General features: G+C 34.4%; 1 protein-coding gene across 1 annotated transcript; it reads right to left on the reverse strand.

Moving 5' to 3' along the window:
• Positions 1 to 7,032: 7,032 nt before the first annotated feature.
• Positions 7,033 to 23,816, reverse strand: LOC114276930 (disease resistance-like protein DSC1). Its single transcript, XM_082885195.1, has 11 exons — positions 23,282 to 23,816; positions 20,026 to 21,118; positions 19,597 to 19,905; positions 18,624 to 19,471; positions 15,197 to 15,898; positions 10,583 to 10,655; positions 10,393 to 10,452; positions 9,344 to 9,389; positions 8,930 to 9,016; positions 8,720 to 8,844; positions 7,033 to 7,333 (listed from the first exon to the last, which is right to left on the reverse strand). Exons 1-11 carry the CDS (start codon positions 23,797 to 23,799, stop codon positions 7,163 to 7,165), a joined length of 4,032 nt encoding a protein of 1,343 aa, XP_082741321.1. The 5' UTR covers positions 23,800 to 23,816; the 3' UTR covers positions 7,033 to 7,162.
• Positions 23,817 to 25,814: the final 1,998 nt, after the last annotated feature.

Raw genomic sequence — 25,814 nt, forward strand, 5'->3', positions numbered from 1 at the left:
CATGTTTAACACTTGTTGAAATTTGTGAAAAATTTACAATTTGAAGTTAAACCGAGATCATGTTTAACACTTGTCGAAATTTGAGAAAAATTTACAAGTTGAAGCTAAACTGAGATCATGTTTAACACATGTTGAAATTTGTGAAAAATTTACAAGTTGAAGTTAGACCGAGATCATGTTTAACACTTAAGTTAAACTGAGATCATGTTTAACACTTGTTGAAATTTGTGAAAAATTTACAAGTTGAAGTTAAACCGAGATCATGTTTAACACTTGTTGAAATTTGAGAAAAATTTACAAGATGAAGTTAGACCGAGATCATGTTTAACACTTGTTGAAATTTGTAAAAAATTTACAAGTTGAAGTTAAACCGAGATCATGTTTAACACTTGTTGAAATTTGTGAAAAATTTACAAGTTGAAGTTAAACTGACATCATGTTTAACACTTGTTGAAATTTGAGAAAAAATTACAAGTTGAAGTTAAACCGAGATCATGTTTAACACTTGTTGAAATTTGTGAAAAATTTATAAGTTGAAGTTAAACCGACATCATGTTTAACACTCGTTGAAATTTGAGAAAAATTTACAAGTTGAAGTTAAACCGAGATCATGTTTAACACTTGTTGAAATTTGTGAAAAATTTACAAGTTGAAGTTGAACTGAACACTTGTTGAAATTTGTGAAAAAATTTTACAAGTTAAAGGTTGCATTAAAATAAGTACCTATGTACTTGTCGATGTAAACCGTTGGTGGGTATAACCGAGGTATTTCACCCCGAGAAGATTACACAGTTAAGGTGTACATTGAAGATATACAAAATATTCTAAGTATAAGAGTCATACAAGAGCAGTAAAGGGAAGACAAACATACAAGCATTCAAAAGAAGAAGTTGTATTTACATTCAAAAGATGGCATGTCGGCCAAATAAAACGCTTACATTGTTTCAAAGAAAGAAGGAAAAAAGTACAAAGTACAGAAAAAAGGACAAAAGCATCAAAACTAAGACTCTTCAACATCTTTAGGCGGTTGGGTCTGGAGTTCGGAAGACTGCTAGGAAGACATCTCGGCGGCCTTCTCAGCCGCAAGCTCGGCATCTATTTCTTGAAGGGTCTGGTCGAGGCTTTTGTCGGCGATAGGCAAGTCCGATGTTGCCTTCTTAGGAGTAGCATCCTTGGAGACCTCCTCACCCTCCTCATCTTGAGTCAAGTCCAGGACTTGCTCATTTGAGTAGGGGATTTGGCCACAACAGCTTCCTTCGACTTCCTTACCAAAGTTTCCTCCTCAGACTCAGAATCGTCTTCGGATTGGCTTGGAGTAGGTGGGAATGGCAAGGGTAGGACGTCGGCTTTTTTGAGGGGGGAGTCCTCGGGGACGTCAAGCTTTTTAAGGGCAGCCATCCAACCAAGGGTGAAACCCTTGTTGCATGCCTGCCTCCCTCACTTGCTTCTTGTAGTCCTCCTTGACGTCGGCCGCCCCCTTTGCATCTGCCCTCTCATCAGCGGCCTTGATCTCGGCCTCTTTTGTGGCTAGGGCATCATGCAGTTCTTTCTGGGCCTCGACCGTCTTTTCTTCGGCCTCTTTTTTCTGAGCCTCAAGAACTTTGTTGATGGCCTCAGTGGCATCCGCCTTCTCTTCGGCATCATCCTTAGCTTTGACAGCAGCCTCGGCTTGGTTTGCCAAAGTCTTCATTTTTGCCTCGGCCCTTTTGATGGCCTTCTGTAGACTAGCAACCTCCCTAGTCTTGTCAGCCAACTCATTCCTTGTCTCAAAAGATTGCATTGAGAAGGAGTGGGCGTGCTGGATAGCCTGAAGAAAAATGGACAAAGCAGAAGTTATTGGAAAATTCTCTAAGTGTACAAAAGAAAAAGAAAGAAAAATACCAAGTAAATAGAACTTACTTGAACAGAATGCTGCAGCATCAGAGCAAAATTTTCGTATTCGCTCATCTGAGCATTACGATTAAGATCTTCAGGCAACAGTAAGGCGGTGGAAAGGGCAACGCTGACCTCAATGTTGTTGGCGCTATCACCAGTCCTAACCGGCTTGTCATCGATTATGATTGGCAGGGCCTAGGGGGAATCACATTTTAATGACCCCGAGGTGGTCGCAGAGAATGACCTCGGCCTCTTTGATCTAGTAGAATCGGATGGTTGGGCCTCAGCGGGCCTCTTTTCGGCAGCAGACTAGGTCTTGTCACTCTCAGCCAATTTTGAAATTGGCAAGGTGTCCTCAGTGTCAATTTGAGTCACCGTTACCTTGGGCTGAGCCTTCTTTATTCGTTTTGGCTTTGGCTTTGGCTTTGGTTGAGGCTGGGTTTGTGCTGGTTGAGCATCAATTAAGTCAAGGATATCGGCTAAAAGATCGTCAGTGACAACTTTCTTGCGACCCATCTCGGCGAAAATTGCAGTTCTACGGCGGCGTTGGCGTTGAGATGGTGGGATCAGATATGCAGCCGAGGTTGACGGTTGCTCTGTTGGATCACAGGTTGATCCTTGATCTGGCTGAGATGAGGAGGCTGTTTAAGGAGTTGTGGCGGAAGGTGGAGAATGGCTTTTCTTCCTCTGTGGGACACCGGGAAGAACCGACTTGTAGGCCAGGATGAAATTGAGTAACAGAGGGGCTCTTCACTTGTGGACTGGCAAATCCAATAACTTCTTCAAGTCCTTGCTGGGGAAGAAAGACTTACGAAAGCCCTTTGGTGGCTGGGGAAGAATTGCAAAAAGAAGAGCACAGACGTTAGAACAGAGTATTGAAAACTTAAAAAAAGAGAGAACAAGAAAAAGTGACACTTGGCCCTTACTATCTCCTTCCCTGAAAACTGTTCGGCTTAGGAGATAAAGGTGGAGGTCATCGTTTGGTTGAAATTCCTAGTTGCCTGAGACGATGAAGTAATCATCTCTAGCACCCTTGTTTGAGTCTGGGAGGTCGGCAATGAGCTTGTACTCAGTGGACCTCGGCTTGAGGTAATAGATGTGGCCTTTTTCCGATTTTAGGCGACACATAGTGTAGCAGTATTGGATGTTGGCTAAGGTAACCCTAGCATTCTCTTGTTTGGCTAAGGTTATTATACCATTGATGACTCGGTAGGAATTGATGGCGAGCTGCATTGGGTTCAACTTATAGTAATGGAGTATCTCACAGAAAATGGTGTCAAGTGGAAACCGAAGTCCACACTCGATAAAGGCCACTACTGGGAAAGGCATGAGGTTCATATCGGGCATAATGGAATCTTCCTCTCCTACCAACCTGAGGTGGACGTCGGCAGGGATGGAAAACTCCCGCTTAAAGTATTCTAACTTGATCGGGGTGTCTACCCTATGCTTCAACATACCCATGACGTCGACTTAATTAGAGGAGCTGGATTTCAAAAAAGAGTGTTTTGGAAGGGTTGGAGGGACCTCGACAAAACCTAAAGTTCACGCTGGGGTAAGAATTTGTGAAGATCAGAGGAGGATTCGTTTCAGTTTTCCTTAAGATTCGTGTGTTCTAGGGCAAAATCTCAAACCTAAGTCTAAGCAAACAGGGATTGAAGGCAAGAATCTAGAGAAAATACAGAAAACACAAACAAGAGCAATGATTCAGAATCAAGAATAGTGGTGAATCACCAAGAACACTGTGACAGAGTGTGTGCAAGGGTACAAGGCCAAGAACAGTGGCAAAAGTGAACAAATTTGTGAGCAGTGTGTGAATATTCAAGAAAGGATTGGGAAAAAATAGAACCACGAAGCAAACATACTCAAACACATGGTGAAAATTAAGGTACAGATTAAAATGATCGAAGACATGAGCAAGTTCGCAAAAATAGCAGAGTTTGAAGTAAATCAAGAACTAAAACCAAGAGGAACAGTGGCTTACCAGAAAAAGTGAGGCCGGTATGGGGATCGTCGAAGTCAGACGACAGATGCAAAAGCGATAGAGCGGTGAAAATCATGCCGGAAGAGGTGAACGGAGCAAAGTTGCAGAGCTAGGAAAGCTTGAACAATGGCAGATTTTGGGAAAAAGTTAGAAAGAGAAAAAGCTTCAGAAACAATGTGTAAAGTGAAGAGACGAAAAGAGGAAGGGAAGTTTTGTCTAAACACAAAAACGGCGGCAAAAAGGCTATTAATATGCCTAAAACGACGTATGTGTCAGACGACACACGAGAGAGCAATTCAACTTTATGGCGCGTGTCGGGTACATCCCAAAGAGAGGGAAACGCATGGCAAGAACGGTTGGGTAGTCATGTGTGACAGCTCATACGCGTGATAAAGCTCTTGGAATTCTTGATTTCATGGAGCAGTACCTCGGCTTTGAGGATGATCTCGGCTAAGAAACTTGAACAACCCTGGTTAATGGTTCTAAGGCATTGATGGAAGCAGACTATGGGTCTTGGTCATATTAAGCCAACGAATTCTTATTTCGGCAATGGATTAAGAAACAAGCTTAGCCGACGCTCTAGAAGGAAGTACTGATATAGGTTCCATCACCTCAGGATGCCGAGGTAATAGAACCTAGGGGGCAGTTATGGGGATGTATTTTCTGAATACCAATACGTGGCCAAGGTGACGCCGACGTGTCAGCCGAGGTGCCACGTGTCTTGGTCGTGACGCCGAGGTGATCTCGGCTAGGCCGAGGTTATCTCCGAAGATATCAGAGTTCGAGATAAGCGGATAAGGGACAAGAGTCCTAGAATGAGGAAGGACCTCAGCCTGGATAAGGATAAAGTTCTTAGGGAGTTTATCTTTATCTATTGGAGAGTCCAAGATAAGCATTGAGTTGAAGTCCATTGAAGCTAGACTTCTATTGAGACTAGGATTGAGTTGGCTATAAGAGAGAGGCACCCCCAATGGTCTAAGGTACGCAATTTAAATTCTGAATAGTGAGTTAAGCATTTTTGCTATCTTTGAGAGATAACTGACTTGATCGTCGGAGTGCCCTCGAGTGGACGAACCATCGCCGGAATCTCTTCTTTTCTGTGACAGGTTGTTCGGGCAATTTATTCTGCCAGTGTTCTCTAGCTGAGTACCAGTTTGGCAGTGTGGTCGGAAATTGACACACACAAGAAGTATTTAGAGTATGTGTTTCATTGAATTATATTTATGCTTAGCTTTTTTATTTTCGAACCTACGTAGTAATCGCTTTTTTTTTTTTTTGAGTAGGGAACACAAAAATCTATTACAAACTTGAGCTGGACATGACATAACCCATATACAATGACAAGAATTTCCCAAGTGGTTCAAAGAGAGGGTAAAACATTTATAATTTTTCGACATTTACAACTTAAACAAAATTAAAGTTGTATAAAATGTCGTCATTTATAAATTATTTACTTATTGTTTGTTACATGTATTTGTAGATAAATAGATTAAGAGTGGAAGAGTCATCAAAGGTAACCGATGAATTGTGGTCATTAACAAATGGTCCTAATTTGCTAGTGAAAGGGTAGTTAGGTTGCATAATCAACAGCAGACGGTTCCATACTCGAGATCTAGACAACCGTCATACGAGTCAGAATATTGTAAGCTTCAGGGAAATCACAATAAGTCTCTTCAATGTCAAAATCATCATGTTCAAACTCAAGTTTTAATTGCCTTGGCATATAGTCTATATTACTCTGGTTTTTATCATTTGCTTGATTTGAACTATTAGGGCCCAATTTCTTTTTCACCAAGCTAGAGTGGGGTTCTTTAAGAGGGATTTTGGACGACCTACCCCTCTTGTTTCTTAATTTCTTACCCATTTTCAGCAAACAGATTGGGAAAAATGGTGAGGAATCACAACCCAATAGCTATCAAGGATAAGTCAACAACAATGGAAAGATTTGAAACCTATAACATGCACTGGCTTTTGCTGTTACATCTTTGTCCTCCAAAACCCTAAAGCCTACCTCCGAAACCCTAGCTCTCAATCTTGGGTTTCTCTCTCTCTCTCTCTCTCTCTCTCTCTTTTTGTGAACCAACAAACGAAGAACTCACTAAAAATACTGTTGATGTATCGACACAGACCGTCAATCGCTGGTTGCTAGTTGCCGTAGTGGCTACCGTCGGCGTCTGGCCTCCTTCGTCGCTATCTCATGGTTGTTGCCAGGTCTCTCTCTCTCTCTCTTCTCTCTCAGTTACTTAGCTATTCCTAGTAATGTCGTCCAAACATATCCTAAAGTTTAGCGTTGAAGAAAAATTGTTGGTCAAGAAATGGAAAATTCTCAATAAAGTATATTTACCATATTACTTTAGTTCTTCAAGTTTCAATTTTGTCAATTTCTTCTACAAAATTTTCAATCTAAGTCAAATCAATCTAATTTAAAATGGTCCTCTAAACCATTTTATAATTATAGAATACACATTTCTCCCTAAAGTATGCATTATGTGTCATTTTGGTCCCAAAATTTCAATTTTACTAATTTCACCCCTAAACACTCACTACAAGAATTAACACTTTTAGCAACAAAAAAATTGGTCGCTAAAAGTCAATTTTTGGTCGGCAAAAGCTATCCGCGACCAATTTTTTTGGTCGCTACTTTGGTCGCCAATTGAGGGTCGGCAAAAGTAATTCGCGACCAAAATTGTGGTTGGTCGGCAAAAGTTGGATTTCGCGACTAAATTTTTGGTCGCTAAATATTTAATTACCGTGACTAATTTATTTTGTCGCCAAAACACTTTAGTCGCGAAAAGTGATATTTTCCCGACCAAAAAGTTTGGTCGCCAATTATCACATTCAACGACCAAAAAGTTTGGTCGCCAATGGTGACATTCCGCGACCAAAAATTTTGGTCGCCAATCGTGACATTCCGCGACCAAAAAATTTTGGTCGCCAATCGTGACATTCCACGACCAAAAAAGGTTTTGGTCGCCATTTGTTAATTTTTGCGACCAAAACTTTTGGTCGGCAAAAGTGAGTTTCCACGACCAAGAGCTGTTTTGGTCGGCAATAGATGTATTTTTTGCGACCAAAACTCTTGGTCGGCAATTGTTATTTTTTGCAAAAAAAAATAATTTATTTGGCACGACTACTAAATTGGTCGCCAAAGCAAGAAAACAATACACCTGTAATTCCTAATAATTCATTCAATCCATAATAAACCTATAATTTTAAAGCATCATTCAAATTAACTGAATCATTAACATTCGACACAATACATAATTCATTAACATTCGACACAATACAACTATTCTAAATTTTCATTCACAAGTCACATCCATCTAGCATAACAAATTGAAACAATACATAATTCAGATTTACAGCATCAGGAAAATTGCTTAATCCACTAAGTTGCCTTGATAGCCAATCAAAAAGATCCTTGCGCCCTTCCGTGCCAAGCTTCGCATCCATCAAAGCAGTAGTGATGTAAGGCACCTGATAAAGAAACAGAATTGAAAAATTTATCAGAGAAGCATGATAGTGGCAGCAACACTGGATTGCAAACCCGTATCTTTGCAAAAATCAATTAAATCCTATAAACATGTACATCGAATTGAGACAACTAGCTAGGGGTGGGCGCGGATCGATTGTGGCCACGGAACCTCTAATCCGCCATCCGTCCGCCAGATTGGCGGATTGGAGAAAATCAATCCGCATTCGTCCGCCAATCCGGCGGATGCGGATTGACGGATAGATACGAATCGGTTTGGCGGTTTAAAAGTTTACAAATTTTCAACATAATTTAATTGTGTGCGCACTTCCTAAAAAAAAAAAAAACAGGGCATAATTCAAGTTTGCATAATTTAATATTCAAGTGGGATAATTCAAGCGTGCATAATTCTGGTAGTGGCATAATTCAAGTGTGCTGTGCATAATTCCAGTGGGCATTTCTTAAACAACTTGGGCAATGCAAAAATAACCATGTGATGAATTGTTGCACCGAATTCCATCCCAGCAGCAGCCAGAAATCCAAAAATGAATTCATGTGACCGCCACTTGGTCAAATGAATTTCATCCCAACAGCAGCCAGAAATGAATTGTTAAACAACTTGGTCAAATGAATTTTTGCATGAGGATTCAGGAATACAGACTTGAGAAACCAACAGCAGCCAGAAATCCAAAAAAAAAAACAAAAAAAGAGGAACAGCTTTCTATATCTCAGCCTCTTAACAGATTTCATTTGACCAAGAATTATTATTTCAAGGATTACCACTTCTGAATAATCAAGAACATTTGATATTTCGGTTAAAGAACTGGGACATCTAAAGCTTGCTCCCAAGTGACCCCAAAACTAGTATGCAGGCTGAAAACTTGATGCTAAATAAGACCTAAGATTTCTAGTTTCGGAAAGCAGTTAACACATAGTAGGAATGCAACTATGTATTCCAGAGGTGGGAAGGGATTCACATCCTTACATTGTGGAAATTATTCCCAGGTAAATTAGAAAACTCCAGACAGAAATGGCTTCTTATAACCCAGTCAAGGACATGCATTTAAAATCTCGCAGTGGTGAATCGAGAAGACCATAGCTAGGACCCTTCAACTCATGTTTCAGCCTATATTCAAACCCATTCCCATTTTGAGTAAGGCTTTCCTTTGTGAAACTCAGACAAGACAACAGATGCTGTGCTCTTTTGGAACCCTAAGATCAGTCACGCATGGAATCTACTGTGACATTCCAGTATGTTCAGAATTCATGTCATGTTGCTGATATGAACAATCAGGGAACTTCTGAATTTAGGCAAAGAACAGCACAGATTCTTTGTTTACGAGGTCATACTGACACTTCATTGAGAGAAAATCAAATAGAAACAAATTTACCTGCAGCGCTTTGACAATCCCATCTATTACTTCCGGATCAATTAGAGGTTCAGCCCCTTGAATATTGACGACAACATCATATTTTTCCTTGAGTTTTTGTAGTGCTTCATTGCAACGCTCAGTACCTATAAATTTGATTATCACTATTAGGTATTGGCAAACCCAACAAAAATGTTGAAAGTTGCAACAAAGAAAAAAAATGGTTCTCACCGTTTCGGCAAGATTCTGATGTCATTATCACATCAGCACCAAATCCTCGACAGCATTTAGCAATCTTTTCATCATCAGTTGCCACAACTACATAGAAAAGAAGCTACCAATGAAAAACCACACAAACATACCAAAAAGATGTAAAAAATCCTAAAATGATGTGTTTAACAGTTTTCATATACAATAATGTCATCATCAATGCAAAACTATTATTTATGGTTTAAACTTTACTCAAAGCAATGATCCAGATACTGAATTGAGGGAACTAGTTCATCCGAGGATGAGTATAGTAGAGCAACCAATCGTTTAGTTTGTGATCTTTAAGCACATCAAAAAGAGAGATGCAACTGTTCTGACAACGATATGATTCATGAACCTTAGCACCAAAACAAAAAGATGAAGCTCAAGTCGTACCGACATGATCCAATGTAGTTGCCATTTTTGCCCGTTCCCATGTTCTCTGCATATGAACAATTAAAAAAGTGAGGAAAGTTTTTTTTTTTTAATAAATGAAAAGAATGAGGGAAGCATTCATGATGTCATAGCCTATATGTAAACAATATTACATGATTTAATACAGCCGGAAGCCAAGACTTCAATTGCTTAAGTAGTAAGATTTGTGCATGGAAGAAAAATCAACTCTAACTTCAGAGACTAATTAAATAAAAAAATAGGTAAAAATGTAAGTAATATAATTGTTCATAAGTAATTTAAGTTAAATGATATAGAAAAATAATATAAAAAGTAAGTACAATAGTTCAACATATCAAATCTCACTCTCCTTTGCAGCTACCTTTTGAGGTCAATGAAAACTTACATTTCTGTAACTCGGCTCTTCACTTGTGAAGATTACAAACTAGGGAATGCAGGACTACAACTAGCTTACCCATGAAAAGAAATAAATAGAAAATTCATAAGTAAAGGCCACCTGTTCGCATCCTTGTTCAATCCTTTTGGAATCATTGGATTGGATCCCTTTTCTCATTCAAAATCTCCTCCTTTCTTCCACTCAATCCTGAAGAGTAACTAGGACCAATTTGGAGAATAATCTTCTCCTTTAAGAATAATAAAAAGGAAAAATGGAAAGTATTCAATTGGAAACATGAAACGCTTTAGTCCAGTTCGAATTCCAAAATGTCTGATCACAAACCTCCTTTTAATTTCATCTCCTTCCAACACCTCAGCTTCAGGATTAGAGATAGTGTTACCGAAAGACTGTCTCGCTCTCAATAACCAAAAACTAAGTACTTTCACAAGGTTATGTAAACAACATGAAATTTGAACAGTATTGATGGTCAATTCAAGCAACAGCCTTTCATTTGACAAAGTACTCACTAGATCTAGCAAACATAAACAGAACATATGCAGTGACTAGACTACTCACGTAAACTTAGAGAACTAACATTCTAATACAGTTAAAACGCCTGAATAGAAGTGTAGAACTCAGAAGAATAGAAGCAAACCTCTGGGGCCATCCAATACGGAGTCCCTTTGCAAGATTTTACGTCATTTAGTGTAGTAGCCTGGTGAACACATAAGATAATATTGTTAAAACATATATGCTTAACATGTTTTAACAAGTATTTATGTAACACAACATCAAAAAGCAATAAGAGGAAAAAAAAAGAGCATATTTTGCTGGAAAAAAATAACCTTTGCCAATCCAAAATCCGCAAGTTTTACAGATCCACTTGCATCCACCAAAATGTTCGCACATTTGATATCCCTTGAAGATGAGAAAGAAATAGACAAGTTTTAGAGCAAAGGAATCTCCAATTACATATTTTAAGATTGAGATTTCAAGTTCTCCTATCAAGTTTGTCACATAGTGAAACCTCAAGCTTCAAACTGGAACCAAGAAAATCTCCAATCTCCCATTTACAGATGCTCCCCTACATTGTGCATCATATGCACAGTTTTTTTTTTACAATCAGTCAATTTATAACACCCTTGATCTTGCCCCCACCCCCCTGTCCTCCAGTCAGACACATGCAAAACACAGGGTACAGCAAAAACCATCTATTTTATCTGGTAGTCAGCGGTCTTGGTTGCACATGACCAAACAAAATCAATGCAACAAACTTGCACATTGACTCAATTGTGCCAAATATTCCAAAGAAGTAAACAAAGACAGGACAAAAGCATAAAACAGTAGTAATTCAAAAGTAGCAAAGATGCCAAATCAATAAACTAAACAAACAAAATATGCAAAAAGGTCTTCATGCACAATAAGCTGTAGTTTTTGAAGGAATCCAAAATTAAAGTAGTACTTTTACAGCCATTACAAGCAGCCCTCATATTGAGATAATAATATACCATTCAAGAATCCCATTTTTTAAGTGACAGGCAAAGGGTTTCAGACTACAATGTTGTAGCATCATGGTGAGGGCTAAGTTATATGGATTCTTCTAAATTTGTGAAGTGGGTGACTACTCAACCTTTGAGTAAGCATATGGGAGCTTGTGGGATAAGATATGATACTTGACTTCTTTTTGGTATACAAAATATGAAATCTAGTTGTATCCTTGAGTCTTTCAGCATATGAATTAGATAAGTGTGACACTTAGACACATACCCGCATCCGACATCCATACCCTAAACCGTGTAAGACAACGACATCATGCGATCGCAGTATGGGTTGAACACTAGTGCCATCCTCTTTCTTAATCAATTATTTTCCTACTATACTTTTCCTTTTCCATACTTCACTATCCATCTTTCTGATATTATCTTGACCAAGAACACCACATATAGCTGTATAAAAGATAATGAAATATCCAACCAGAAAGTAATTACACTCCTATAACAATATTTAAGTTGGAGAAGCTACAGAAATGTGAAGACATGAACAGGAAATCAAATGACAGGAGTAGAAATAATTGATTTTTCCCTCCAGGTAGTTTACGCACAGAACACAAATTGGGAGCAGGCTACAAAAGGGGACAAACACAGAAAATACAACGATGGTGGGGATTTTTTTAGTTTAGTAATGTGGGATATAAAAATTTTACTACTGAATCTTGCCAATAGCCATAATAAAGCACATGCATTTCAAACAGAAGCATGTGTTCACAAAAATACCTAGTATGGATCACAATTGTCCAAATCTGAGCCTATAAAACCAACAAATGACTAATTTGTTCCCTGTTTGCATTCTACTTCTCTCAATGTATGGATGTTTGCATCTCCACACGCAAGACGGGTTGCACATGAAGGAAGGTGTGGAAAGTTTGACATACATTGTTGGGCCAATTTCCTAACATCTTAAGCTTTTGGAAAAATTGGTGATCTGACATAGCAATATTGTTATAATGACCACATTTTTAATCATCTTATATGGTATCATTGCGTTGGTTGAAAGGGCCGCACCAGTCATGTCTGATACCAACGCAACAATGACACATGAGATGGTAAACACTTTAAGGTACACAAATGTGGTCATTGTGGCATTATTGCTAGGAGAGTCTTGAATTTCTAAAACTCATGCAAACACAGCCTAAAGTTTCTAATGCTCAATCCACTGAATTAAAAAACTACAAAGATTTCTATATAAGCTGGGTTTTACCTAACATTATAAGACCCATGTACATTTGTGTTCAGCAAATCTTGAGATCACCAAAATATCATTACTCATAAAACCAAATCAAACAGTACCAGCGACATACTAAATGGAAAAATACATAATAAACATTCAACCTAAAATTTTGACTACACAAGGTCTGAAGTATTGTCCAGTCTTTTCTTGTTATCATGGTCCACATCAGTCAATGAAGTGACATTTTCCATCTTGCCTTAATGTAGTTTTGTGGACAGACATTTAGTTGGAAAAATCAAAAAAGTTTTTCTTTATGATTTAAAAAATTATTCTCTCAAGCAAATTATTACATCAGCTTGTAATATTTTAGAGAAATTTTCCAGTTAATTGGCAGTGCCCAGAGCCATGTTGCCTCCAAAATGACATCAATCCTCAAGGACAATAAATATATTTGCAAGCAGTCAAATCTCAGACATCATACAGCTTGCGTCCCAAAGATGTAGAGGTATATGAGCCATAAGCTAGATGAGAAACTACAAGCTACACAAGAAATGAGGCTACAGATGATGTTGTCATAGATCTCCACAAAAGCATAAAGATCCCTCAATCAAATCATAATAATCAAATTGTTGAAACCAAATCTCAGATAAACAATTTTTTCTAAAACTCATGCTAAATATATTCTTGGACCAGCCAATGTGTGGCACGTAGTTTGTCAGATGGCTTTTATTAATGCTCAGCCCCAAGCTTGGTTTCACATAAAAAATCCTCCTATTAATTATATAAATTTGGGAGGAATAAGTTGCCCTTTCAGAAAATGACCACAAAGACAGAGGATACTATTAAAAGATTATCATGGTAAGGAAATATAACATAAGGGATTGGGGAATGATGAGAATGTGTTTATAAGAAAGGGAATAGAGAGGAACTGCAGTGCAGAGACCAAAAAGTCATCCAGTACACGAGCATATTTTTGCAACAAATCCTATAAGTGAGGATGTCAACATCACAAGATGAGATGCTAAGGGTTTATAGGAATATGACTCATGTCCCAAGATCCACAACCTTAAAAGGGGAAGGGTGTTGAGGGACTGGTGGGGGAAAAAGTTGTTCAGAGCAACTGAAATGCAAAGAGTTTTATGTTCAATGGTCATCCCTAGCAAAAACAAGATCATCATACAACAAAAGGCTATGCCTGATGCATGCTCACATCAGATTAGATGATAGGAGGTGTGAAGAAAAGTAATTACCATTAATTCCTTGCATGGCACCATTGACAACCTGCTGAGCAGCAACATCATAAACATGACGAGTAGTTGTTGCTGGACCAAACACTCTATCTGCAGCCAAAGATATATGATATTGTTCATAGGAAATCAAGGAGAACACCAACACTAATTACTGTCATGAAGAAAAAGTTAATAAATAAAATATACCCAAAGCATTCTAGACTTTAAAAACTTATATCGATTTACCATTACCTCAATTCCACCAACAAATATCGATTTACTTGAAGCATAGAGAAGCATAGAGAGAAAGAGAGAGAGAGGGAGAGAGGTACCGGAGAGCTCCCATGGGGGTTCGAAGCAGAGAGAGAAGGAGAAGACAGCGGCGTCAATGTAGAATTTGAGGAAGCTGATGATGATGGCGGTGGCTGTGGTGGTGGAAACCCTAGCCTTCGGTGACCCAATCGAAGCACAGTGTCGCGATTCACAATCGGAAACCCTACCTTGCGAGTGGGAGGATTGCGACTTGAAGACACTGAGAGAGAATGGGGGAGAGGCAGAAATCGAGGCCAGCGTCGGGAGCAAGCGCAAGAGGGAGGGTAGGAAAGAAGAACAGAGAGGGAGAGAGAGACAGAGAGGGAATGGGAGGAGACGAGTTAAACCAAATTACCCCAATCTGGGTTCGATTGATGCATCAACAGTGTGTGAAGTAGAAAATTACCCCAATCTGAAATTTTTTTTCTGAAATTCAATTCCCACGTTTCAAATTCCCCCCAAAACTTTTGGCGACCAAACTCTTAAATTAGTCGCAAAAATAGGTTCTTTTGCCGACAAATTTTTTTAGTCGCTAAATCTCAATCAACGGCGACTAAAATATTAGTTGCTAAAAGTACTAATTTGGCGACTAATTTTTTTTGGTTGCTGAAAATAAGTTTTTGGCGACCAAATTTTTGGTCGCTAAAAAATATGTGACCTTCCGCGACCAAATTTGTAGTTGGTCGGCAAAAGCATACCACTTTCTGCGACCAACTCATTTTTTGGTCGCCAAAATATAACTTTCTGCGACCAATAATATTTGGTTGCCAAAAATAATGATCATTTGCGACTAATTAATATTTGGTCGTCAAATGTCATTTTTTTGCGACCAAAATTTTTTTGGTCGGCAAAAGTGGTCGCAAAATATGTAAATTCTTGTAGTGACTATAAGGCCATGCTTCATCTTAGTCATACATGTTTAGGGACCAAACCAAAGAGACAAAACTAAAAAACTTACGAAAAAAGCTAATACAGAGTGCACATATTTTAGAAAACCATAAGTAAATATTATTACTATTGTGTTTGTGTCAAGGAATTAGACAGTACGTTTGAAATTAGACAAATTTTGAGTCATTTGAAATGGGTTATGTCTATTATAATTTTATTTTATAATTTGCAGTGGGAGTGTGAGTTGGAAGACATTTTTATTTGGGGGAAACAGTAACTGAGTTGTAAGAGATATATACTTACCTAAGCCTTTTGCTGTTGAGGTGGTCCTCTTGATCATGAATTTCAGGACTTCCACTAGCTTCTGCTGCTGCTGCATGGTAGTGATCGTCATTGAGGTCGTCGTCGCGTCTTCTCTTTGATGTAGTAGCACTACTACTACTGCTACCAACTTGTACTCCTGCTGATCTGTCCAAGTCTCCATGGAACACACCCATGTTGATGTTGTTGTTATCTTCTTGAGAGTCGTATATACTACTCAATGCTTGTTCTTCAGCTTCCTTGTACATGACATGGACACCGACCTTTTCGACCACTTCTTTGGATTCGAGGTAGCAAAAAGAAACTTCAAATTCAATTCCACCCTCGTTTAATTGCTCCATAAAATCTTCCGTGAATGGCGAAAATGCGCCGCGTGAGATAACCGTAACCAGAATATTTCCAAAATTCGTAGGTAACGTCACTACAGAAAATGGTGTGATGATCCTCTGAGTAACGTGGCACCTCCAGCGCATTTCAATACACAAATGGTCGGATTTACCCTTTTTGAATCCAACAGCGGCTAAAGCACATCCCAAGAACCTGTTGTTAAACCCATGCGGCGGCAACTGAAATGATATCGAAGACCCCCTACTTTGATGGCTGAACCACTTTGGAATCTCTCTCCCAGGAAAATAAATGGTAAAATCATTCGGAAGTTTCTGTACAAATTTATACTCATCAAACCTTAATCACCTCAAAATATAATTTTATATTTATGAGATTTCTCTTTATATAATAAAATAGATGAATGTTATTTTAAAAAAATAAAAAATAAATGATACTCTATCCTTTAATGTTTGGTCACTTTTTCATTTTAACTTTTAAAATTTATTTTTTCGCACTTTGATCATTCATATTTGAAATTTTTTTTACTTTACTCCTAAAATTAATTTCTGTTAAAAATTAAATAGAAAATACTACAATACGAGACTATTTTAGTGTGTCATTTTTTGTTTAATTTTTAATAGAAATTAACTTTAGGAGTAAAGTGAAAAAAAAACTTGAAACATAAAGGGTCAAAGTGAAAAAAAAATAAACATTAAAAAAAAAAAAAAAAAAAAAGACCAAATATAAAATAGACAAAGTGTAATTTACACAAAAAAATAAAAATAAAAATAAAAAAAATAAAATAAAATAAAATAAAAATTAAGCGCACACCGTAAGCATTGCTGACCAAGTGAGGTAACTGGCCCATTAAAATACACACACCCAAACTCCCCACCGATGTGGGAAGCTTGGCCCAAACCTACCCGGGCCGAAGAGCACCAACCCGCAAATCTATATCAATCCTTTACTTTTCGTTAATCTCTTGATTTAAACTTTGGTATAATCCAAATTATTTATTTTGTAAAATTTTCAATTTATATTATTTATGAAAAAATAAAAATTTGATATGATAATTGTAATATTTTTATTTTACTGTATTTGTCTCTGAAAAAATGAATAATAAATATATTTTTAAAAACAGACCATTTATATTTTTACAGACAAACACGATAAAATGAAAATGTTACATTTATCATATTGACATATTTTTGTTCTTCGATGGCATACATTAAAAGTCTTACAAAATAAATGATTTGAATTATCAAAGCATTACCCATGGTGTGCCCTACGAGCCCCTCTAATTCTCTCATGTTGAGAGTGAACACGAGTGAAATTTAATCCCTTTTTTTAGGTTACATTACAATGCACCTCTTTAGTTTTGCTTAAAATACAAAAATCACCCCTGTGGCTTCGGAGATTATATAATTTTTTAAAGTACAAAGAGTAATCTATATTTTAACCAAAATTCAGGGGTGTACTTGAAATATATATATATATATATATTTAGATGGGAGGAAATTAACCCTTTAAACTTCTCAAATTACAAATAGTTTTTTTTTATTATAAATATATTAATATTTGGGACAATTACAAAAAATAAAAATAAAAATAAAAAAAACCTAAAGTTTGAACCTTATAACAAAATTAACCCTAAATTTTTAATTTTATCAATTTAAACTTTTAATTTGTTTTTAATATAAACCATTTGCCTTTTTCATTAAGTAAAATAAATGAAAAATGAGTATTTTAATGAAAAGTATATTTTAGACATTTTATACATTAAGTTTAATGATTAAAATAAACATTTGTTTAAATTAACGAAAATAAACAAATTGTTTAAATTAAAAATAAATCAAAAGATTATAGTTTAAATTAACAAAATTAAAAATTCAAGATTTGTTTTGTTATAAAACTCAAACTATGGAGTTTTTTTTTTTTTTTTTTTTTTTTTTTTTTTTTTTTGTAATTATCCCTAATATTTTTGTTTCAATCCAACAAAATAAAATATGTAAATTGTTTTTGATAATTTATACGACTCACACCTAGTCCAGAGCTTAAAAGGCAATTTGTTTTTTAAATTTGTAATTTAGTATTAAATTTAAAAAAAATTATACATTCATGGAATTTTTTTAAATTTTAATTATTAATATTTATAAATTTATCAGTAATTTGTAATTATCTTTTTAAAATTATTAATGATTTAAGTGGTTAGCTCTTATAGAAAATAATACATATAATTATCCTTATCTTTACAAAGGAACTCTTGAAGGGAATCTTTTGAATTAATATAACCCCAAAAAAAAAAAGATCTAATTAATTATAGTCTAGAAGAATTATGAATAATGATGGAACAAGAAAAAAATAATGGGGGTGTTTGGCAAGCTGGGGTTGGTTTTTTTTTTTTGGACTAAAATTCAAATAAATAAATAAATAAATAAATAAACTAAAATAATCAATAAAATAAAATATCACATCAAACCCATAATTCTTTCACTTTTTCTCTCACAAACATCATATCCAATTATAAAAAAATCTTACTCTCTTCTCAAACATAATTATTTTAGCCTATTAAAATGGTCAAAAATTAAAATAGCTAACTAAAATAGCCAACTCCCCAAACGAGGCCAATGAAGAACCCAACACAGCCTTAGGCTTATGTTCTATTTTTATATTATCTTTAGGACTAAATTGATTCGAATTAAATACTTTAGAAACTTAATTGACAAAATTGAAACTTTAGGGACTTAAATGAAAAGGATATAAAATTTTAGGGACTACTATTGTAATATATCATTTATATATATACAAAGAAAAACAAAAACAGTGGACTCAAATGCCAATGCTCCTGTGTGATTTTTTTTTTTAAAAAAAAAAAAAAAAATCAAAAAACTTATTGCTGGGTGTTCAAAATAGGAGTGACTGGGTGTTCAAAATTGCAATGAGTGAACTTGTTGAGCATATGTATTAGTATTAAAAAAAATAAAAATAAAATTTCGGGTGTTTAATTAGCTAAAGAGTAGGGTCGCCGCTTCACAGTACCAGAGAGAGAGAGAGAGAGAGAACCTGAAATCGATTTGAAATAAATTTTTCTGTCAGGATGTTGTTTTGCTTATTCTCAACCAATTTGAAGCAATTGTTGAAGTACAGTCCGTCAAAATCGTTATATTTGGATAGACTCCATATTGTTCTTAATGATGAGCAATTAATAGCAGATAGGTAACATATTCCAGATGAAATCTCTGGCAATTCTTGAAGCTTCTTGCAACCATCCAAAAACAAGTCCGACAGCCTTGAAAGTTGATTCATGCTTGCAGGTAAACTTTCCATATTGTTTCCACTTAGCTGTAAAGATTCCAATGAGTAGATGTGACAAATGGCTGTGGGGATAGATTTTAAATTACAGTAATTGAGATCTAGTGCCCGTAAAGACTTCAACCCTGACAAAGCTGCTAGTTCAGAAGCCATGGAATTATGTCTCTCTCTTCCTAAAATGGAATGCAAGAAGAAAGAACTCCATGAATTAGATGATATTCCTTTACACCCTTCTAGCGTTAGTATTCCAAGATTCTTCAGAAGTCCAATGGAGGATGGGAGTTGTCTAATTGCAGTCCAATCTGCATAAAGCTCATATAAACAGTCCAAAACACCCAAGTTTTGAGGCAATTTGTCAAGTTTGGAGCAACCAGAAAGGATTAAAGTTCTAAGATTTTTTAACTGACAAATGTTGTCTGGAAGACTCTTGAGACTTTTGCAGTCCCTTAAGTTCAAATAAATAAGCATTCTCAGAATTCCAAAGGATGGATGAAGATTAACCAAACTTGTACAGCCTTCAAGAATCAGTCTTTCAAGATTTGGGACCCCTGTGAAGTCTGGGCTCTTCGTTAGATATATCGAGTGACTAAGATTTATGATCCTTAACTTGCCTAGATGCTGTTGAAGAAAAATAAAAATATAAATAAATTACAGAAATTATAAAGAAATAAATCACGAAAATTATGTTGTGTCAAGGACTTTGCATCTTATTCAAAGTAATTAAAGAGAATGCATATTCATACCATTGTTCCCTCCCAAAGTTGTTCAATGCTGCTATAGGTTAAGTGAAGTTCAACAAGATGCTCCGGTTGAAATGTCGAAGGCATGTATTTCATAGGGTATCCTAACCAGTCAAGATAACTTAACTTGTTAGAAAGATATTTGAGTTCTTCTGAGAGATGCATACAACAAATTTTGAGAACCCTCAAGTTTGACATCTTTGCAAAAGCACTAGGCCTCAACTTCAATTGTTTTAGAAGCCGATTGTCCTTTGGATTTGGACCTCTTAGGTCACTATACTGCATAACTATGCCTTCCACTTTGTTTGTTCCCTAACAACCACAAGCAAATCAAAAGGACACAATATTAAAAGGTTGACAAAATTATGCAGAGCTAGCTTTTGTTAATTAAACAAGTTTAGAGTGTTTATGCTTTTCTATAAGACCTCTTACCGTGTTGTCCATCAATACATGTTTTATATCTTTATCAAGCCATAACCTAGTGCGCTTTCCAGGCTCTTCAGGTGATTGCTGGAAAACAATATACCATCCTAGTTCTTGTATCAAATCGTGCATCAACAGCTTATTGTCTGAGATAGTAATAAGAGACTTTTGAACAAGAACTTCTATTCCAATAATTGGGTGGAAGCAACAACTTTCTAGTACTTGTATAACCTTATCTTTGTCATTCCCTTTGAAAAAACATGCAATATCTAAGAATATTTGCTGCTCGTGCCAATCCAATGCATCGTAACTTATTCTAAGTACTCTTTCAACTTCCTTCATAGGGCTTTCCTTTAGTTTGTTTAACGAACTTTCCCATTCAGCTTTGTTTCGACCACAAAGAAAAGAACCTAAAACTTTCAGAGCTAAAGGAACTCCTTTAGCATAGTTTATTGCACGACATACAAGCTCTCCATAGCCTTCCATTTGCTGGTGTTTCCTGAAGGCTTTCGATTTAAATAGTTCCATGGCTTTATCTTCTCTTAATTCCTCAACCTCATAAATATGTGTTATGTCATATCTAGTAAACACATGATTATTTCGAGTGGTTATAATGATTCTACTTCCAAAACCGAAACAATCGTGCTCTCCTACCAATTTTTCGAGTTCGGTTGATTCATCCACATCATCAAGCACAATAAGAACTTTTTTATGACATACCATATTCCTTATCATATGTACTGCACGACCATAACTTCCTACTTTCAAATCCTTTTCCATTAAGATTTCAGAAATGAGTTGTTCTTGCAAAGTTTTTAAACCACCCTTTTTTGAAACTTCTCTAACATTCTCAATAAAGCTGCAACCATCAAATTGCCAAGAGATACAATCATAAACAGTTCTCGCAATAGTAGTCTTACCTATTCCACCCATTCCCCAAATCCCTACAACACGAGCGTCATCCATCCCTAAACCAAGCAATTCAATCACTTTCTCCGTACGAGAAACCATCCCAACTAGGTCTTTGCCAATGTTTGAATATGTATCAATTAATTTTCTAAAAAGCATCCCGACAACTTCTTGGATGAACATTGATTCAGACCTGTGCAGATTTAGGGAAACAATAATAAATTTATTCATCAAAACTCAAAAGAGCTATAAGGAAAAGTGTCATTAGTTTGGTAAAATGGTGATTAATTTTACTCATTGCTATTGAATAGCACATATAAATATAGTTTCCCTGTATTAGATATAATCATAAAGAAAAACATAAAAAGTATTTATTTGTTTTATTTGAGTGGCACATTGGGCTTCTAAATTTTCCCACAATTGATCTATTTTACTAGTTATTGAACTACATTTGTTCAGTTCTACTTTAATTTGCTGTTAGAAACCCTTAGGAAGATTTCTATTTATAGAGTTTTATACTTTTTTATTTCAAAAATTTGTGCAAGAGTGTTTGATGAAACTTTTGCCTACATCTTATGTGTCATAAGTTGTTTAAAGTCATTATTAACAAGCAAGGGAAGAGATTTCGATTATTAACTTTTAGCTTGCTAGAAATTGCATCAAATCAGTTAGACTATATTTCTAGCCCTTCAACTTTAATACCTTTAAGTTGTTTTTGAATTTACGAGTTTGGTACTATTTGTAGAGGAAAAGGAAAGAGTCCAAGAAATATAAATAAAATATCAGTTAAATTATTTCACCCTTCCTCTGATCTTTTTCTTTCCTTCATAAATTCATGTCCAAACAAACCCTAGATCCAAACACAAAAGTTAGATGATGATTTTCTTTTTCTTTAATGTTAAACTTGACAACGCTTATTTCACGCATTTTATAATGTTTCTTAAATCATTATTTTTACACACATATTATAATGTTTCCTATATCATTATTTTTATTGTCAAACTAATTATTTCTTGAATATGATAATATTAAACATCAGATAAAATTATGTTGAGGAAATATCATTTTGCTCTACAAACTTTCACGTATTTTTCAATTTGACCCCTAGACTTCGATTAATATTAATTTTGCACCGAAACTTTCAAAATTTTGATCAATTTGGTCCCTGCCATTACATTTCGTCTACAATTAGATGGAATGTGCTGATGTGGCACCAAAATTCATTATATATTTCATTTTATCCCCCAAACTATACCTTAAAATCAATTTGTCTCCCAAATTAAAAATCAATTTGCCCCCCTAAACTATATCTTAAAAATCAATTTGCCCTCCATGTCAGCACATTCCGTCAAATTGTAGATGAAATGTGATAACAGGGGTCAAATTGATCAAAATTTTAAAAATTTGGGTGTAAAATTGATATTGATTGAAGTCTGGGGATTAAATTGAAAAATGTGTGAAAGCTTAGGGGGTTGAAATGATATTTTCTCAATTATGTTATAGAGTTATTTCAGTTGCACTAAGATTATCCTTCCAAATCAAATATATATATATATATTTTCCTTTTTAATCAGATCTTGCATCACATGTTGTAACCTCTTTTTAAATAATTTTATAATTATATCTGCATAAACATTAGGAAAAATTGGTCAAAGTGTTTTGAAAGGAAGGTCAACTTTGATGGTTACAAGGAGACATAGCACTTCCTAATTGCTAGGTTCAAAAATACGGTGATAAGAATAATTTTTGATACTTTTACTCTTTGTATATTTTGTATTAATTTTTTTTAAATTTCATAAATTTAATTCTACAAATCTATTTTTAACAAAATTGATATATGTGAATTTAACTTTTGAGATGTTTCAAGATCAATATTAGTATGAAATTTAATATATTTATATATATATTGATAAAAAGTGAATATATTTTAAAAAATGTATGAGTGAACTGTCACAATTTACCCATAATGATACACAATTAATGGTATAGGCCCAATTTTCTTGTCCATTATTTTGAATGAATCTGTGAGATGCGTATCATTATTTCTCACAATTTTTAGGGTACTTACGTATAGGTTCTAATAAGTGAACTTATTATCTAATAAGTCCTATGAAAAAAATTTGGTATAAAAAAAGTTACTAATTGTAAATTTTAGCCACAATTTATAAAACTCATGACAAAAAAAAAAATCAATAATTATCAATTTTTAACGACATATATAAAAAATTGTCACAAAAAAATTATTTTTAACGACAATTTTATTAAGAATTATTTTCAATAAAATTTGATAAGAATTAAATTCAACTATTAGAATCTATTAATAGTTTATCCTAATTTTTATCTAATTGTCAGTTACCTAATGATGGTATCACTAGGATAAGGCCATCCTGATAAATTGGCAACTTGCTCCAAAGCATTCCTCCACCTTTGAACATTCTCCATCCCCAATACACCCTGTTTGGAAACCAATTCTACAAATCCCTCCCCAAAACTCCCTCTTTGCCATCTCACTTCCTTTGGATCCACATGATAGAATATCGGATAAACAGTTGTGTTGCTGCATTCAAGTGCCTCCACAAGTTCATCCAAACACCATCTCGAAGAAGCGTAATTCTTCGATAAAACCACAATTGAAAACCTCGATTCTCGAATAGCCCTCCGGAGCTCCAGCGAAATCACTTTTCCTCTCTCGAGCTTTTCATCATCTTTGAAGGTGTGAATCCCCTTCTGAGCCAACGCAGTGTAAAGATGACTGACGAAATTATCACGGGTGTCTTTGCCTCTAAAGCTCAAGAACACATCGTATGTATATTGAGGTCGAGATGAAGATGGAACAGAGGAGGAATTGGTTCTTTCTGCAACCATGGAAGCCATTATTGTTAACTGATTGATTGGTGTACCAAATTACTTAGAGAGAGAATATTGGGAATTCTATAACAGAATAAATTAGGATCTCTTCCATTTTATACTGGGTTAACGACATGCAAAACTTCGGATTTAAAATATATATATAAAAAATTGCAATTAAAATTCTTTTTATAATTTTTTCACGACTTTTAAAAGATAAAATTTAGGAATAATTATAAAAAAGGAAGAAAAAAAAAGAGTTTAATCCGTATAACAGAATATATCATTAATTTTAAATTTTACCAATTTAAATACAAATATTTTGATTTGTTTTTTTATTTTTATTTTTATCTAAACTATTTGTTTATTTTCGTTAACTACCGAAAAATTACTATTATAGTTGTTAAACATAATATTAACAACTAAAATACTATTTTTTTTTGTCGATTTCATTTAATAAAAACTAGCCTATCACCCGTGCTATGCACGGGATAATTATAGATATTTATATTTGTTTTAGATATTTTTTAATATATAAATTATGTTTTTTTTTGAGATTTTTTATAAAAATAATTTAACAATCTTATCATTAATCATAGTATATGAGAGAAGTTGAAAAGGATACTGCAGTAACTATACACAGATTGTTTCTATAATTATTTATATGAAAGGATTTTAAATGCTGATCAAGGATTTTGACCAAATCAATAAATGTAGGCATGTGTAAAGACATGTGGATTGAAAAAAATTAATAAATGCTGATCAGAGAATTTTGACCAAATCAATAAATGCTGAGTTTTTTTTTTAATAAAATATTTAGAAAATTCAAATTGAGATTATTTGGAGCCATTAAACAAACTACAATAACATTTTTCTTTTTATGAGTTAACTTTAATCATATTCAAAAATCAAATTATAAACAAAAGGAGATAACTTCAATCATACAAATCATAATTTTTTTAATGCTATCTAACTACAATGACATTTTTCTCATAATAAAAAAAATAATTGAAAAAAATAACCGTTAAAATAGTAAATAAAAAAATTATTTAGAACCATTGAACAAGCTACAATCACATTTTTCCTTTTTTGAGTGTTTATGTTTATCTAACTTCAATCACATTAAAAAATAAAATTATAAACAAAAGGAGATAATTTCAAAATTACAAATCACAATTTTTTTAATGCTATCTAATCATCATCAATAATTAACAAAACACAATAATTTATTTTTCCAAAAACATAGTGAGTTAAAAAGATCAATTACAATTTTTTTGGGGTCAAAATACAATCTAATCATCATCAATAATTGGTATATTATGTGACCGTAATGAGTACAATTCATTTTGTTTTTCAAAAAACACAGTGAGTTAAAAATCAAATCACAAATTAAGTGAATTGATAGTTAAAAAAACACAATAATTTTTTTTTTCAAAAAACACAGTTAGTTAAAAAAATCAATTACAATTTTTTTTTTCAAAATACAATCTAATCATTATCAATAATTGGTACTTTAAAAATCAAATCAGAAACAAATCAAATCAAATCACAAATATTTTTATGCTATCTAACTACAATCATATTTTTTTCATAAATAATTGTAAAGAAAAACCATTAAAACAGTAAATAAAAGATTAAATCACATTAAAACAAAGAACCATTGAACAAACTATAATCACATCACATTTTTTCCATAATAAAAAAATAAATAAATGAAAACAAAAACCATTGACTAACTACAATCACATTAAAAAAAAAGAACCATTGAACTAATTACAATCACATTAAAAAAAAAGAACCATTGAACTAACTACAATCACATTTTTTTCTTTGTGAGTATTTATGTTTATCTAAATTCAATAATATTAAAAATAAAATTAAAATAGTAAATAAAAAGATTAAATAACATTAAAAAAAAAACCCATTGAACTAATTACAACAATCATATTTAAAAAAAGAGTCATTGAACAAACTACAATCACATCACATTACAATCACATTTTTTTCTTTGTGAGTGTTTATATTTATTTAACTTCAATCAT

The sequence above is a fragment of the Camellia sinensis genome, chromosome 8 (genome assembly GCF_055761805.1).
Source record: "Camellia sinensis isolate YWXY chromosome 8, ASM5576180v1, whole genome shotgun sequence".
Taxonomy (NCBI): domain Eukaryota; kingdom Viridiplantae; phylum Streptophyta; class Magnoliopsida; order Ericales; family Theaceae; genus Camellia; species Camellia sinensis.